The 18,376-nt window shown below is 43.5% G+C and overlaps 1 protein-coding gene across 6 annotated transcripts in view; it reads left to right on the forward strand.

Annotated features, from left to right (window-relative positions):
• CCNYL1 (cyclin Y like 1) overlaps positions 1–18,376 on the forward strand; it is a 43,592-nt gene that overhangs the window by 6,843 nt on the left and 18,373 nt on the right. For 5 of the 6 annotated variants that reach the window (XM_030241854.2, XM_030241852.2, XM_018911615.3 and 2 more), the window contains 3 exons: positions 14,353–14,427; positions 16,507–16,541; positions 18,164–18,264. In XM_030241854.2, the coding sequence (XP_030097714.1) occupies positions 14,353–14,427; positions 16,507–16,541; positions 18,164–18,264 (211 nt within the window). Of the gene's footprint in view, positions 1–1,812; positions 2,117–14,352; positions 14,428–16,506; positions 16,542–18,163; positions 18,265–18,376 lie in introns of those variants that run through there. The other variant, XM_030241856.2, reaches the window with a different exon arrangement.

Consider the following 18,376-nt stretch of genomic DNA (forward strand, 5'->3'; position numbering starts at 1 on the left):
GCTGGGATGCCTCTCCAGCTTCTGAAAATAGTCAGCCAGGTGCAAAGAGTGAGGGAAGGTATTGCTCTTCTCGTGCAAGAGGAAATTATGCCAGTTTTCATATTAAATAGTGCAGGTGCAAGCCAACTCTTATTCTTGCTTGAGAATTAATTACTTCAATAAGTCACAGCAACCCTCTAGCTTCTTCTTTTTCCCCACCATGCTCAGAAAAAATCACTGGGTGCAATGCCAGAGCGAAGGAAACACCAATCTCTCAATGGCTATTTGGCATGAAGCCCCTTCTTCTCTCCCTGGCCCAGGTCAGTCTCCTGTTCCAACCAGTGGTTCCCCCTGGCCCTTCCTAGAACTGGGAGCAGGACTGGCTGGCCTACAGATTTCTGTGCAGAGGGACTTCAGCTGACCTGAAGTGGTTCAAGAAGAGCTGAAAGCAAATCTTCCCCAAGGCCCTGGTGTAATCCACAGCAAGGTCAGATTCCTCTGGAGTAACAAGGCTTTGCAAACTGTCAGTAGCATGTAGACAGGCTTAGCTAACACAGTTTAGAGAAATTGCTGGTAAGTGAAAAGGTATCATTCATCAGTCTGAGGGAGTAATCCTCATATAAGACTATAAATCATTTGGTTTGTCACTTTATTGTGCCTGGGATTAAGTAGTACAAATTCTGGAAACACAGCATCTCTGACTTTCTCTCTTCAAAGAAACTACACAAGGCTTGCCTAAAAACTCCATGTTTGTCATCACATGGGAGAGCCAACATGAGGATTTTTCCTACAAAACAGAGTAAAACCCTGAGCCTGCTTATCTTTGGAATAACTGCCAGCATGATAGCAGAGTTTTGTAATACTTTTGTGTGCTCTTAAGTCTTCTGCAGAGCCATTCTTCTTATCAGGGGCCAGAGTTAAATTTTTGTAGCGATAGCGGGTTGTTTCATTGCAGAACAACGCACGTTTGCCTTTATCAGGGCCTCTGACTGCTGTGGGTATCTCGCCCTCCAATCCATCTTCCCTGGAGTGTATTTGAACATTCCAGTCTCCTGAGGAGCTCTCGGGTAGCTGAAACTCATCAAGCAAATACGCGGCTGCTGGGGACTTTTCAGCGCTCCCCGGGGATGCCGGCGGTCCCGAGCAGTGTCGCTTTCCCGGACTGCCGGCAGGTACCGGGCACGGCAGCGAGCGGAGCGCCCGGCGGGCGGCTCCCCCGGCCGGGAGCCCTTCGGAGTGAGGGGAGAGACCGGCCACGACCTGCTCCAGATCGCAGGAGCTGCGGCGGGGCAGCGCTGGCGTTGTGGCTTGTGTTCCTGCGAGTGGCTGTCCCCAAGCTGTTCCCCGGCTGTCCCCTGGCTGTCCCGCATTCCCGCACGGCCGCTCCCGCCGTTCCCGCGGCACGTGCACGCCGGGCCAGCGCGAGCCCCCCGGGGGCGGGGCCGAGCGCGCGGCTCCGAGCGGGCGTGGCCATGGGGGGGGCGCGTCCGAGGCCTCGCTGCCGGCTGAGCGTGCGCGCGTGCGCGTGGGGAAGGCGAGGGGAGGAGAGGGCGGAGCCGCGGGCCAGGGGAGGGCGCGGCGGCGGGCGCGTGACGAGCCCCGCGCCCATTGGCGGAGCGGCCGTCACGCGGCGCGGCGGCGGGAGGCGATTGGGCGGTGACGGGGCGGGGCCCGGGCTCCCCCCGGCGGGCTCTCGCGGGAGGCCTGTGCTCGCCTCGTGCAGGAGGCGGCGGGGCGGTCGCGCGGCCGCGGGGGCGGGCGGGGCCGCGCGCGGCCGGGGCGGGGGCGGAGGCGCTGAGCCCGCCCCGCGCTCCGACCCGCCCTGCGCCCGCCTCCCCTCCCCCGGCCCAGCCCGGAGCCGCGCAGCCGGGGCCCGGCGGGGGAGCTCCGAGCTCCATGGGCAACACCGTCACCTGCTGCGTATCCCCGGACGCCAGCCCCAAGCTCAGCCGGGCTCGCGGCGGCGGCGGAGGGGCAGCGCCGGGGCCCGATCGCTGGGCGGACGCGTACCAGGCGGCGGCAGCGGGCGGCGGCGGCGGCGGCGGCTCGGGGTCGGCGGAGGCCGAGTCGGGGGACTCGGATCCCGGCGGCGGCGGCCCCCACCTCCAGCACATCAGCGACCGGGAGTTCCCGGATGGTGAGCGGCGGGCGGGCGGGCGGGGAGCCCCGGGCACCGTATCCCTGTGCCCTCGGTGCCCCCGCTCCGCCCGGGTGGGCACCCGAGGGGGCACCGGCGGCCCGAGGCGCGGCCCCTTTGTCCGGCGGCGGGGGCAGCGCGGTCCCGCCGGCCCCGCGGGGCTCGGCCCGCGCCGCGCCCCAGCCAAAGTTCCCCGCGGCTGTCACGGCGCCGGCACGGCCCCGGCGGGTCCGGCTGCGGGCCGGGACCTCCGCCCGCGGGACAAGCCTGGGGCCGCTCGCCGAGTCCCCGCCCGGGCCGGGAGCGCCTCCCCTGCCGGGCAGCGCCCGGCCCTGCCCGGATCTCGGAGAGAGGGTCGGGGAACGAGAAGAGATCGTGGCAGAGCCCCCGGCTGCTCCCGGCTGAGGCGGAGAAGTCTGGCTGCTCCTTTCTCCCTAACTATGGAGTCGTGACTCGGTCGTAGTGTTCGGGCAGATCGCACAAGCTGCTGCATTTCCAGTCTCTGTTGAACAGGAGGAAGGAAGAGGGTGTGTGGGGAGTAAGGGAATTAGGAATTACAAAGATTGTGTGCATATGACATCACCGTGGCTGGACGTGAGTAATTTATACTCTGGCTGTGCAGGGCTGTAACTGTGGACTCATGACACCGGCGTTCCTTGTCGCTTAGCTCTCTGTGTTCCCAATTTGCTTTCCTTGGACTCATGGGAAGAAGGTACGCGTGTGCTGCTCAGGTTGCTCGCAGCGGCCCCCGGAGCGCTGGTACCTCGCAGAGCCGCTCTGGAAGGCATCTCCTGGCGGGCCGGGAGAGCCGCAGGGCGGTGCTGCCAGGAGGAGCTCCCCGGCCATGTAACAGGTTCGGGGTGCTGCTGCCTGCCCGGCCGCTCACGTGGTGCTGCTGCTGCTGCAGCCGCACGGCGCAGTCTAGCACCTCATGATATTCAAAACTTAGTTTAATTAACAAACATCTTGCTGTTCCTCTTCGCAATTATAACCACGCCTATGGGAAATGTATTCGCTTGGGAAAAGGATAGTCTGCCTGGCATCTTTAATGTACGGTGCATACGGTAGCAATAATCACTGTAATCCGTACTCTGCTTGAACTTAAGAAAAAAATTTTTGCTGTCAGACTCGTTGCAGACAGTGTGAGGAGACCTTCAGAAATGGAATTATTCAACTTGCAGGGTTCTGCACAGCACCATATGGTGCAGCTGTTCCAGAAATGAGATGGAGCAGTCAGCCCCTTGGAGCTCCTCTGAGACAGCTGTGCAGTAGTAGAAATTGTGTTTGCTGCCTAGGAGAAATAAACCTTTATTTTTGCAGGGAGATTATTACAGAACTCTCTCAGCTCATTAGGGGAGGAGGAGCTAAACTCTCTAAAGATTCTAATAAGCCAAGCAAAAATGCCTAAGCTGAACAAATCTCCTCAGGAATAAGGGTTGTGTTTGTTTGAATCTTTAGTATGTGATCATGTCAGTTCTGCTCAGTAACAGATTAAATTGTGAATTCATCCATGTTTCAGGACTGGCCTTGAAGTAGAGAAGTATTATTTTTTTTTTAATTTGCAAGCCTGAATAAGAATGTATAGTCCAAGAATAAGATACTAGCTATCTATCACAAATTTTACTTTTGTGGCTATAGAGACCTGAGTCTTCAGGCAGGAGATAATCCTAACATTAGAACTGCATAAGTGCTATATGTTTAAGATGATTTTAAAGATCACTTTCACAGTGGTTCACTATTGCCCTCCAAAGTTGATCTGCTGCAAGTGATAGATGATATTTGAAGTTTTCTGATTGATACAACTCTTTAGGGGTGCGGAAAGTATCAAAGTATGATACCTTTATTAAAATAAAATTTAGAATAGTCAATCTTAAAAGTAAAACTTCTTGTGATGATTTTTGAATGTTGCAAAGCACTCCCTGGATAGAATTGAAGAAGTTAAGTTCAAAATGTAAAGTACTATTTGTGAAGTCTGAAATCTAGTGTTATGATCCAGTCTTTATGAAGAAGTTAGAAGTGAGGCAGCTATTTGTTTAATTTAATACCTCCTACGAAAGAATAAATCTGTAATAGACTAGATAGTTATGCCTATTTCTCTTAAACTCTAGGATGTAAAAGCTGTTGGCATACCCAAACCATGCAGACAGCCTGCATGTTTCTGTGCTCTTGACTGCTAGAAAGTATTGGTTTCATTTGGGGGATAAAACATATTTCTGTAATTGATTATTGTATAATACCATAGGCTAGCTAAGATGCAGACTTAGTCTATAATGGGAGGCTGAGAACCTACTGACTGCCCTTTTCTTGAATCCTTTGGCAGGGAGAAAGGAGAAAGCTGCAAGGAAAAAAGTCAAGATCATTTTGGCTATTTTTGTTCCACACTGCTGAGTTCTAGGAGTTTCTAAGAAAACAGCTAAATATATCAGAAAGCTAGCATCTGAATGGGATGGAGATGCTTCATTCCTTAAATTTCTACCTCCATGTTGTTTGTTGTTCTAAAGTCTGTCTTCAGTACTTATGCACTTGTTTTGCTAAAATTGAATGTTTTGGTTGTATCAGGAATGCAGAAGTCACCAACTGAGCTTTGGCCTTTTTGTTTTGTATTGTTTTGTAGCTTTGTGTTGCTCTTCCATAGCAAGTGGAGTGTGTTCCTTGCAGGTCTGTGCTCCTAAGTGAGGATTATTCTGTAGCTTCTCCAGCACTCTCCTTAACAGGCACCACTTTCCAGCCAGCACTGCTTAGATTGTCTGTATCAGATCAGAAGGAAACAAGAAAATTCTCACTTTCTTAAAATGGACAAATTACGCTGTGGTATTTATGTATGACAGAAAAATCAGTGGTAGGTGGAATGGAGGTAAAACACTCAGTAAAACTGAAAGACTCATGTTTCAACAAAGGTTAATTCAAACAGGAAAGGTTTGTCAGATCCTCTACTAAGAGAATTTAAAGGATGACCTTGTATTTTATGGCTCTCGAGATCCTGAGCCATACCCTGTTTGGTGCACGCTTTCTCCAAATGAGAAATAAACCTTTATTTGTGATTTGATATGCTAAGGCAAGTTGGAATAAGTAAACAGGGAATAAACATAACTTTGAAAACAGAAGTTTTTTCCAAATAGGTTCATGCCTACTGCTAATATTAAATATCAAAGTCTGCCATGACTCTAAAGCAGCTAGTTGACTTTTCAGCTGAGCATTAGGTGTTCCTTAAATCAACAGTTCAACACAGTTTGCATTGACCAAAAAGGCTTTCCTATCTAGTTTTAGTAATGGTAGCCTTTGATCTTAGTGTGCCATTTAGTGGGCTGTGGTGATTGGTTTGGTGTTTAGTTTGGTTGTTTGGGTTTGTTTGGTTGTTTGGGTTTCCCCAACCCCAAATGAGTGTCTGCTAATCTTTATTTTGGGCTTCCTTTTTTTGTCATTTTCCTTGAGATTTTTTTCCTTGTTTTTTAGGGGAAGAACATCTTACAGCTGACGCTTTCTTGCTAGATCCCTATGTTTAAACATAGATCTACTTCAAAAATTCTTTGATCCTTGGATAAAAGAACAAGACCTTGCTCAGCAGATATTTCTCACTTGAAATCATCTCCCAGCACTGCTGCTCATCACTGAGTTTGAGCAGAGGTTTGCCTGAGTCCCTTGGACCAAGGGGAAGAGTACTACCCTTCTGAAGTGGTGGGACAAAGTGATCTGGGCCCTCACCTGAATAACTGGGGGTTGGAGAAGGCCCAGGGAAAAGACAGGGATAAGAGGGAACAGCAGATGGGATCAGGAGAGGAGCTGATTGGGATGTGATCATCAAACACTGGTTAGATGGGAAAGCAAATGGAAGAGGACTTTGAAGAGGGCTGTAGAAAGTGAGGTTTACCTGGCTAGTGCCTAGAGTAACTCTTGAAAGCTTCAGGGTGTCTGCATGCTGAAGTTATTAAACAGTGTTGAAGGTGAACAGATATTTGGATATATTGATTGTCTGTGATCTGGTTGTCTGTATCAGCTTGTCTGTAAATCTCCTTGCAGAAGGTCTAAATACTGTTCATTTGTTTCTCTTATATAATTTCATCTTATTTCAGGCATGTGGGTGGAGGTTTTTTCCTGGTTTTTTTTTTTTTTTTTAGTTTGGGGTTGGTTTGTTGTTGGGTTTTTTTAAATCCTAGTTAAAATGTTAGTTAAGTTAAAACATTCTGGTGCAAAGAATCAGCTTTTTCATGCCAGCAGTTTCATCACAGGGAAGGCTTAACCATCCTGTGTTGGTTTTTGTGCCTCTCTGTTTGAAGATCCATAGCTGCATAGGTTGATAAATGCTGTTGTCTATTTGGACAAACATGAAGCCAGAGCTAAAAACCAAATTATGCTCTGGTGTCTTTTCTTAGTATTCCCTCTCCTTTTTTCCTTGAAGTCACTGAGTTTTTCACCTTACTTGGACTGACTCTTGGTTCCCCATAAATGTCAATATCCCTTTCCAAAAACTGACTGGACATTCATTACAGAGGTGTTTGTAGCAGTTGCAGATAGTCTGTGATCTTGACAAATATAAAGTATTGGACTTTCTGTAAGCCTGAAACATGTTGTTACCTTAAGATGCTTGATGCCATGGCCTCTAGAAACAATCTATGAAGTACCTGTAGTGGAAATCACTGAATCATCCAGGAACAGCAATAAAATTTACCTGTAGAATTGGTAATTTGAAATAAAATAATTTGTTGCTGCAGTATAATATTTGTATTTCTGTACTTATGCTTGGTTGCTGCTGGCAACTAAAGAATCCTCTATCCTTTTTTTCTCTTCAGTAAGTCTTGGAGACTTTTGCAGCAGGCAAGTAAACCTTAGGTTTTTAAGGATAGTTGGTATAGAACATATGTGCATGAAGCTCATGTGGAGGGAGGCTGATTTGTGTTTCTGGTGTGTTTCTTCAGTCTTTCAGCATAACAGGTATTGAAAGGAAATATATAATCAGAGAGGTTTGATGACACTTACAGAACTAAGGAAACTGAATTCATTTTAACCTGATTTTTTTTTTTTTTTAATCTAACTAATTCTGTGTGACTTACCTCTAGCATCCTTATCCTCTGCTGGCTTTTTGAGGGGATTTGCTGTTTTCCCTCCTACCTGCAGGGCAGATATGGTAGAACAGAAGTTCAGTGGCTAGAAGTAGGTGTTCTCTCAAGAGTGAGCATAGTGGTGAGGTCATACCAAAAAGCTGACTAACAGGGGAATGAACTCCTGCACAGCCAACAAAACAGAAAACCTTAAACCCTACTCCTCCCAGATTCATACTGCACATTAAATTAACATTTCTAGCTGTGTTTCTTCCACATGCAGGGAGAAGGAAGAAGTTACTATGGAAGGCAGGAGGGAAATTCTACCAAACATGAAAAACCCAGACCTTGCATCTGTAGATGTCTGCCAGCAAGTTTTTGTTGAGATTTCTAAGCCTATCTTTTTTTTTTGCTCATTACATCTAGAGTTTGAATGAGCGCTTTTAGTTCACACATTAGAAAAATAATATTTTCAGAAGAAAACTCAGAATGTTTTGATTTCAAGAGATAAGTGAGGATGGTACTGACTTAAAAAAACTTGGTGCTAATTATTTAAATATGTAGTAAAGCCAGCTGAATAAAATTGAAGCTCTTCCTTGCAGGAGATGTGAATATCAGGATTACCTTGACAGCTTACATAAAAATCCCCCTGTCAGCCAGGTAGCATTCTGCAATGTTTGATGAGCTGTGTGTGTATAGCACAGCTTTGCTTCTGTTTGGAGTTCTGAAAGGGTCTCAAATCATTGCAGTAATCAAACGTTGATTTTTTTCCAGTTTAATGAAAACTAACAGTGGCTTGTTATGAAATGTGTCAGTCAGGCTCAGATAGTAAACTGCTGAATGCCAGTATATTTCAAAGACTAAACCAAGTTTTTATGTAAAGCTCTTGGATGTGTTTTGTTATGTGGCTAGTTATTTTTCCTTTACAGAGCAACTGCAGGTGAGGTCCAGGCTTCATCTGAAGTTTGCAAATGTGAGCAATTGGAAGAGGTGAAAAGCGTACCACGTGCCAGTCCTTCAGGTGGCATGTGACACCAGCAAAGGCTGCAGTGTGTCCTGCCTTGCTCACCTGCAGACACAACCTGAGACTGGAACTTCTGGTACTCACCTGTTCTGCTTTCTGAACCATGGCTTGGAAGTGAGGCAGAGAACATGTGAGGAGAGTATGGGAAGGCTTTCCTTATGCCTGCTGTTGTCAGCATAGACCTAAGAGTCTAAAATTTGGTTACTCTGTATATAACTCTATATATATTGATATATACCAATTTTTTTTTGTATGGTTTGGTGGTTTTGGTGGGGTTTTTTTGTGTGTGGTTTTTTTTTGTTGTTTTTGTTTTTTGGTTTGGTTTGGTTTTTTTGTTTTGTTCTGTTTCGGTTTTGATTTGGTTTCTTAGGGAGGGTATTTGGTTTTTTGTTTTGGTTTGGTTTTGGGTTTTTTTGTTTTGGCTTATCAGTTAGAAAATTAGAGGTGTGGACTTCGACTTTAACCTCTGGTGATAGTGAGTTGTGTTATGTGTGAAGGGCAGTGTGGGGAATAAAAAGTGACAGCATAGAACTAATTCTTTGTCCTTGCCCTTTAAATGGTCCTGAATTAAATGCAGTACAGGAACACATCCCTAACAAAAATTAGTTACTTCTACAATCTAGCTTGTGAGCTACTGTTTTCCTTCTAGTTCAAAGATAAAATCTTAGGGGCATCTTGTTTACCACTGTTTTAAGTTGTCCTGCTTGGTGCAATAGGATCATGTTGGGATGTCCTGGGAAGGCTGTACACAGTGGTGTGGGTACTCCTGCACTTTGAGAAATGAAAGACCATGTATTTAATATGGTATTGATTTTTTTTTTTTTTTTACTCCACAGAAATTAACAAGTTACTTGAACCCTTACAGTCACCAGTATTTAATATATATCTGCACTTTTTCTTTCTAAAGTCTTCTGATTTTAAAAGCACATTTGAAATGTTTACTGTCCATTTCTGCAGCCCAGCTCTGGAGTGTGGTGTAAAATAACAAATAATTCCTTCCTAATTAAGAGAGTTTGTTGTATATTGAAGTAATTTCTGCATCTTTCTAAAACATCAGTGTATACTTAAATATGTATTGGTAATGATATTATTGTTTCTGTAGTAGTGCCATAAAAATTAGCTGACAGCTATTAAATAGCTTTAAAATATCTGTGTCTATTGTGTAAATTCACAATATATAGAAATAATCTTTTAACAATCTTGCAACAAGGAGAGTTGCAAATAGAAAGCAACCTATGCATGCTGGGCTCTCTGGTGCATCTGGAGTGGCTGGGACAAATAAACAAAGTAGGTTAAATGTAGAAACCAGAGTTGTAACTTTCCTAAAAGGTTCAGGGAAAAGAATTAGAGTAACATAATTTGAAGGAAAAAAAAATTTATATGAAATTACTGTTAGGAATAGCAGACTTTCTGAAATGGATTGGCAGATTTGCTCATGTAATTTGTTATAATTTTTACATTTTTATTGGCAGTGTTAAGTGGCTTGTATCTTTACAGCATAAGGTGGTATAAGGGAAACTCAAGCATTAGTCACAGCTAGTAAGTCATTGAGCAAGTGACAAAACACAATTTACAGCAAAGAGATTATTGTATTATTTAATGCTTTAAAGGTGTGCTGTATCAAAATGTTACTGCTGTCTAGTGAAGCAAAGGATGGGGCTAAAACTGTTAAAGAAAATGCAATAGTTTATTGTTCTGAAGCAGTGAAATTGTCAAAGGGCTGCTACTTAGTGTCATCTTTGTCAGCTTTATTCACAGGATAATACATGTAGCAGGATGCAATGTGTAAAATGTGTTTGTAGTAATTAGAAGTCACCCGTGGAGGTGTGTAAACCACAGATAAGTAGCTGCCATAATAAATTCCTAAAACCCGCACAGATTCTTACATGGCATGGATAAAAGTAAAGTCTTCATGTGGATTTTGTGTTGTGGAAAGGATGCAAGATGTTGAGCTAGGGCAGAGGTTTGCCTCTGAAGTTGATGTGACCTGCCCTGCAGGGGCTGTGTGTGCACAGAGCTGCAGAGGTGGCTGCGATTGTCTGCAGTGCCAGCCAGCTGCAAGAGGTTCCTCAGAGGGGACACGGTGGCAGAGGGAAGCAAGGTCAGGCTTCTCTCTGCTCCACCTGCAGGCAGGGTTGATCTGCCAAGCTTGGTAGTACACATGAGTAAATGGCTCTGAGAGATGCAGAGAAATAAGGGGGAAGGGTGTTTTTAACACCCTGCTCTCAGACAGGTGAAGTGCCCTTGTGTAGCAGCATTATTGTCCTGTTCTCATTTCTGGTGGGAATCTTCCCTTCTCACCTCTTTATCACTAGGTGTGAGGGTCTGATAGAAATTGTTTTGATTTCTATTGAGTTTATAGCCTCTAGAACAAAAATACTCTGGAACTGTTTTCTTGCTTTTTATATTATCCATTTGTTCCTCTCATTTCTCTCATTCTTGTTTCTGCATGTTTTAATTCCCATTATTGCTGTTTATCCTGTGCCATACATGCTTTCTTTTTCTGTTAGCTTACTGTGAAGTTTGAGTTTTCTGTCATACAACTTCTGATGCAGCTCCTACTCAAGACTTACTCTTACCTTCAGGGCTTGTATCTTGGCTTTGGACTCATAAGTGCTGCCAGGATGAAGTATTAGGAGTTGTGCTTGGTTGTGAGTCAAATTGTTTGCAGACAGATTTATCTCTTCCTCTGCCTTTTCTTTTGCTGTTTCCCATTAAATTTTACCTCTGCTCATGCCCTTATCTGCCTCTTGCCTTATGTTTCCTTCAGCTGTATTGCTGTTGCTTTTTGGTATTTCATGAGCAACATTGGCAGTTCAGGACAAGCAAATCACATGATTGGTTTTTGCACTGCTTAGAAAAAAGCATTGTCCAGGGAAAATGGCACAGGCAGGATGGTTAAAGTTCTCTGGCAGCTTCTAAGGGGAAAGCTACAGGAAGGTGGTCTGTTAAATGCAGCTTTCTTTACAGTCTCTTGCCAGACCAAAGCAGGTACTCTGTGTCTGCCCTGGCCATGTTACTGGAGTAACAAACCCAGCTACAGTTGGCCTTGATGGTTTCTGGTGGGATTTTGTACTGGGAGCTGTGTGATGTGCTTTGGACTATTGGTACCTTAACTCTGGTTGTATCCTCTCTGTTGTGGGTTTAATGTGCTGTGGTTGCTGATACACCTGGCTTCATCCAGCAGAAAGTGTCTGGAGAGCCAGTATGGAACTGGGGCCAGTGAAGTCTGTGATCCTTTCAGTTCTGTTCCTCTCCTAAATATGTGGGTCTGCTTGGCTCAGGGCGTTGACTCCTGTGGCATTGTCAATTTTGTGTCACTCAGTGCATGCTGCAGTGCTGTGGATCTTCTTGCCTGGAATGACAGGAAGACATTGGAGACCCTTCTTGTCTGGGATGAAAGTTTCTTATGTTCATTCTTGTGCTCTTATCCTAGACCTGATTTCTAACATGTGAGAGGCATAGATATAGGGACTGGCAGAGCACCAGGAGAGGTAGAAACAATGTAAGAAGTGAGCATTAACAAGTCACATGGTTTCAAAATTAATCAAAACCATAGGGAAGTCAAGATAGTAGTGTGTTTTTTAATGAGGTGAGGGAGGATGGATGTTATCCTGTATTGTCTCTTCCCTGGGAAAAAAAAGCATCTGTCCTGCTTAATGTTTATCAGTGACCTGGAGGAGGTGATGGAGGATGCCCAAATTGCAGATGACAGCCAGCAGTCAGTGTGCTGGAGGCTGCTTATTCAGAGGGACCTGCACAATGGGCCAACACCAACCCTATGAAATTCAGCAAGGAGAAACATGGAGTCCTGTGGTAGGAGTTACTGACTTCAGTGCCCTTTTCCTGCAGTTTTCCTGTGCTTTTTCCTCCCCAGTTTTCCTTGATGCCTTTCCCTAAATATGGCCCAAGACTTGTACAGTCCTACAAGCTCTTCCCTGCCATTCCACTGTGAGTCTCATAGCCCTGTAGGCTTTAGTCCTCCAGATGGGAAAGGTGACATAGGCTTTCTGGACCCTCACTGGAAGTTTTCAAGGCTCAGCTCAGTAAAGCCTTTAGCCAGCCTCATGTTGTCCCAAAAGCTGATTTTGTTTTCAGTGAGAGGTTGAACTGGAGACCTCTGAGATCCATTCTAACCTGACTTACCCAGTCACTCTAAAAGTTGCCGCTGAACTGTAAATAAGCAAGTTCTCAGCCATTTGCTCTGTTTGCATTATAACTTGCTGATAATAATCTGAATTTTAAGTCTGCATATTGCAGTCTTGATTGGCCTGTTGATGATACTTCACTTACTTTTAGGCTGGCAAAATACTTCCACTTCTGAATCACTCTTTGTGTTGAGTTTGTTAATGCAGTGCTAGCATTAGAAGCTGTGTACTGTCTTTTAAATGGGATTTTGTTAAATCAGTGTTAGAAACTTGTCAGACTTGAGGACAAGTTTTAAACAAGTTATACTGTTTTGTTAAGATGCTACAAGTGGTACTTAGAGTGTGGCAGTATGGCATGCTATTGCTTGCTGGTTTTTTTATTTTTTCAGAGAATCAACTGTGTATCAGAAGTACTTGAAGTATGAGCTGTGAGGCAAATTCCACTCTAGGGCATCTAAGCCAGGACTTCTTACATTTTACTGCATGAATAAATTCAGGTGTCTGTTCACTGCGTGCTGTGAATGAGCACAGTAAGGTGACAATGGAAATACTGGTTTTATAAATTAGCTTTTTAAAACTTTACAAGATGGTTTGCTTTCATGGCTGACCCTGGTCTTTTTGAGAGGAGGAGGGAATTCCCTTTTGAACGGTCTTGATGCTCCTAAACAGATGTTGGCTACTTAAACAGTAGAGATCCAAAATTACAGTGTCCACATCCTGGACCAGTGCCAGAGCAACAGGGCTGGACTAAGATCAGCAGTGTTGTAAAGCCCAGTGCCTGGAAAACATGGATGTGTGGACAGCCCTGTTGTGCATTCCCAGTGGGATCTGGAGTGTGGAGTTGTGGGGACTCATGCCCTCCTGCAGTCACATTCCCTTGCTGGTGCATGGGGGCTGTGCCTGTGTTGTGGGGAGGTGCAGCAGCACAAACAATCACACAGTCAGACTTCAGCACCCAGGCAGTTTGTGGTCTGGCAGGGTTCTCTTGGTTGGGTGCAGGAAAGATTATGGTTTTTTTAAAATTAAAAGTTGGTGGTGATTCTTAGCTGGCTTTTCTTTTTAGGGGTGTGGCAGCTGTGCTGGTCCCAGCTTGAACACTTGAGAGTGCAAGTGCTCATGCCCGAGTGTGTGAGCTTGTGTGGCTGGCATGGCATAAGAGTGGCAGCTGTAAGTGGATGCAGATTTGCTCTTCCCAGGACTTGGAGGATCTCAGTCCAGATTATTCTGTTCATGTGTTCCATAAGTCACTGTGTCTGTAGCATGACTTCCTCAGAACAGCTCTTTCTTCTGTCAGAAGCTGAGGCAGCTCAGAATTTCATCATGATGGTCACAATTTCATCAACAAACTTTTGTGATCACTTCCATCTTAATCTAAGGGAGTAATATATCCTCTTTTAAAGCCATCACTGCTCTGTTGTGGCAAAGGATTAAAGCAGTCATTTGGTTCTTCAGTAACTTTATTTTAGCTTTACATGATTTTATTTGAAATTCCAAAAGAACTGAATAGTGTAAGCTCTGTGTTTTGATATTTATCAGCACTGTAAATGTTACTTATTAGGTTCTTTTGTAAGACCACAGAGATTGTTTCCTGCTGTATTTGGTACATAAAGCATAGAGGGAAAGACCACAGAGGGAAAGATCAGCAGTGATAATTTTTTCTTGTTTTGGTATGATTTGTTTTAATGATTCTCTTGATAAAGTTCTAGCTTTGTGCTCACTACTGAGCACATGCCCCACAGCCAGCTACCCTAACATGCAGGGGCACAGGTTGACTTTTGATAAATGGACTTTAGAGATCTCCCTGTCCAGTTTGTTTTGTTTTGTTTTGTTTTTCTCAGAGGGAAAAATGTAAAATTTTTATTCATCTTGTCAAAAGTACAGTTCTGTTTCAGAGACAGCCCATTCTACATGGGTTTGATCATGTTCCATCACTGTGCTTGAGCACTTTGAGGAAGGGTGGGAATTGTTGCAGTTATCATTTTTTATTAAAGGTATCTCCTTTTTTTTTTTTGGTACTTCTTATTTCAGATTTAGCCTTGGAATCTAATCCATCTGATCATCCCAGAGCAAGCACAATTTTCCTGAGCAAGTCACAAACAGATGGTAAGCTAAGGTTTTTTTTCCAATTTAACAAAAACCAGGAAAAAATTGGAAAAGCAACCAAAAGTAACAGCTCAAGAACAATGCTTCAGTTCTTCCAAAGCACAGAGATGAGTAATTTATGTATTTACACAGAAACTTGTTTGCAGACCATTTTACTTAACACTTAAAAGCACTTGATCTTTAAAATACTTTAAGTATCAGATTTCAGAGTGCAGATCCTAGTAGTCTGAAGGAGCAAGGCTCTCTTTATTAGTGTAATTCAAGTTTCAAGCACTGGTGGGTTTTCTAACCAATGACTGTTTCAAAAATTGTCTTAAAGTAAAAAAGTTGTAGTTGAAAAAAATTAATTTTTCTGTAATAAATAATAAGCCTAAGCCATTAGTCTATACCAGTTGCTTTTGAATATGTTGTTTTAAACTGTTTGAATAGTTTCAGAGGATAAATATTCTCCAATCCCAGTTTTAATTATATAGATGTATTGGGATTCTCAATTTCTTTGCAGAGCCTGTATTTAAGTAATAACTCAATTTTCAATTTCTTTGCAGATCCTGTGTTTACCTCATAACTCAGTTTTGAAACAATTGCTGTAGCTTCTGCATTCCAAAAGGCTGCTAAAAAGTGGAGGCATAAAAATTCAAATTCTGACAATAGGACATTTTGAAGCTGCAGCTAAAACAGAGTCTAAGATAATATTTTTTAAATGCTTCTGTTTCTTTTATGGTTGGTTCTTGTTTGAAGCACTGTTGTGCACTTGAGGTTGGATGTGTTGATGGAAAGCTGCAGTGTGTCTTTTGACTTGGCACAGCTTTGCCACAGAAAAGAATTATTTTGACAGGTCTGTCAGTGGCTGTCCTGCTATTGAGTCTTGTGGCAAGTGGTAGAATTGTCAGTTGTATCAACTTTGCAGTGCTCAGATTATCTGTGAGCAGTGGGAACAAGCACTAGCCCGGTTCTCCAGAAGAGATGATACCAGAGAGATGTAAAGACCTCCTTTTTTGGGGCCTCTGAGGTCAGTGTTGAAACAGCCAGAGGGCCTGAGCTGCTCCTTTCAGACACCTCTGAGATGGGCAGTGCTGGAGGTGGAGCTCACACCCTGACAGAGTCCAGGAGCAGTCACTGTGCAGCCTTCCAGTCTTGCTCTGAAATGCTCCAGCCACCTGAACAGCCTTCCTGGGGGTAGTGGTGCTTCTAAATGTCATCTGGGTTTCTTCCAGTGAAATGGATTGAATTGTGTAGGCTTCTGTTCATGGAGAAAAATGCTCCTATAGAATTAGCAGAATTAATATCTGTAAGTTCTCTCTCAGTGAGATGTTATCAGGATTATGAGTTTTGATTTATGAAAAATGACTAAAAACATGTGGATACTCTTTTCCAGTTGTGAGTTTTTTCTAAAAATGTAAGAGAATGTGTCCTGTAAAGAGTGGTACTGGTGTGAGGTTAGAACTTTGGAGAGGGGCCTGTCCATGCTGGTCACATTTCTGTACTTTGTGCATGTGTGCAGCTCTCCCTAGCACACTGTTGCACTGCTGCTGTCACAGCTGGAGGTTTAACCTTGCAGGCTCTTTTGAAAGACTAACACAGTTTAAAATGATCAGATGATGTGGTTGCAGTTATATGATGAATAGGTGCACAGCTTGTGCCAGCATCTTCTGCACAGTGAAATACCTTCTGCTGATGGGAGGAGAGGGAGCACCTAAATAATGCTGGGCACCTCCCTTCCTCCTTGTGTGCCTTTGGCAGGCTCAGAGTGTGCTGGTTTTGCTGCTGTTTGCTGTTGGACATTGTCTGTTTGAACTGTTTTTCATGATACACAGCATCTTTTCAAAGCTGAGACATTTTTCCCCTCAGTGTGATGGGAAGTAGTTGTTCCTAAATGTGCATGGGGGGAGACAGAAGGAGTATGTACTTACTAGCTTGGTAAAACATGGGTTTTTTTCTTCAAACTACTTTTCCAGACACCTAAAATAAAATGTGAAACTTTTAATACTCCCATACTTTAGAAAACTAGGTTAATAGAATTGCTTTATGGAATGTAAACTGGGAAACCTTTCAGTTCACATTGCTTTTCCTTCTTTCTAGTGCGAGAGAAGAGGAAGAGTAACCATATAAATCATGTAAGTAAACCATATGTATGTATGTAAACTTGTAAATAATACTAGGATATGGGCACAAAGACAAAGGAAACAACTGTGGGAGTTCTAGGTATCTAGTCTTACACATGTTCCAAATCTTCCTTAGAAGGGTAGAACTGAATTACCTTTGCCTGTCTCTAAGCAAGAAGCAGGCCCAATATCACAAAGCATAGACTGGCTGATGTCAGCCCAAAGAATAAAAATCTTTTTTGTTGTCAGTTTTAAGCATTTCAGAACAGTAAGAAAGAAAATGTAAGTCAACCTGTCTGTATTTTTTTAAACAAAAAATAAAACTGCATTAATTTCTCAGCCAAGATGGCAAGTCTTGAATGATTTGCTGATTGAGTATTGCTACAGGACTTATTTTATCCAGTGTGAAAAGAGAACAATGAACAAATAGCATCAATATGATAAACAGGTGATTCTCCATTAGTTTTAAAATCTGAAATTATGCTCTGAGCTTCTTCCACAAATATTAGTTGGTTTGGATACCTCACTTACCAAAAAACCAGCCAAAACAAAAAAGATGCAATGTCATTAATAGGTGGATATAAAAATCATTGACTAGTAAAGGTAAGAATGGAAGTTAGTAACAAAGCTTAAAAATATCAAAAGTGTCTACTGATAAAGTACTGGTAAAATAATGGTATTTCAAGTCTCTTATTTTGCATGATTATGCAAGGTGTGGGGGTGATTCTTTTCCTTTTTTCTCTCTTTTTTTTTTGTTATAATTCCAGCTTTGGTCTGCCTGTACCAAGGTGAAATGTGATTGGAGTGTTTTTGCTGGCAAACTTCAGCTGAAATGGGAGATATTCCCAGGCAGCTGTTGAGTTTTGAAGGGTGTCAGCATTTCATATTTAAGACTTTCAAGTTTTAGACAAGGAATTAAAAAAAATTCTGGTGAAAACTAGTGAATCTTGAATTGTTTGATTAAAATTCCTCCCTCAATGATGATGTCCTATCTCTAGTGCAAGGCATTCTCTGAAAATGCTCAGGGAAGCCTGGGTAGGGTTATATTGGAGGATTCTCACAGTACAGAATGGACAGGATTAGAATGTTTGGTGGGGCATATTACTAGCTCTAAATAATAATAGTTAAAGTAAGGGTAATAGCAGTACTCTGCTTCCAGATGCTAAACAAGACATGTGTGAAGGGAGCCAAGTCAGGAAAAGGTTTCTTTTTTTTTTTTTTGAGACTGTAGCATGACAGATGTTAAACTGGATAACCAGAAACTGGAAAGGAATAGGGTGTAAAAAAAGGGAGAAGGTGATTGTGGAATCACAGGGAAATCTACTAGAGTACATCACAGAGAGGGAAGACTGGGACGCAAACTGAGAAGAATGGAATGGGGAAGAACTGGAAATCAGGACTTGCTGCTTTAGCTCAGCTGTTTCTGCTGTAAATTATCTAAAATCATGTTGTGTGTTACAAGGGATGGTTTATAAATTTATCTTACACAAAGGAACTAGATGGCTGCAGGGTAGCTTACACTGCAGCAGCAGCCACTTGAGGTGTAAAGCCAGTATTCAGTGTGCTAAACAAAAGCTTACAGAACCCCTCTTCTTGAATGTATTTCAGTTCTTTTTTTCTTTTTCCCCCCCAAGGTTTCTCCTGGGCAGCTTACGAAGAAATACAGCTCATGCTCTACAATATTTATAGATGACAGCACTGTCAGTCAGCCTAACCTTAGAAGCACAATAAAGTGGTAAGGACCCTTGTGATCATCAACAGGGGCTTGTAAGAGGGGCATTGTAAGGGTTATTTGGGATTCTCTGGGGGTCTTGTCTGTTCCAAAGCCAGCTGCACCCTTGAAATGA

This window comes from Serinus canaria, chromosome 7 (assembly GCF_022539315.1).
Source record: "Serinus canaria isolate serCan28SL12 chromosome 7, serCan2020, whole genome shotgun sequence".
NCBI lineage: Eukaryota > Metazoa > Chordata > Aves > Passeriformes > Fringillidae > Serinus > Serinus canaria.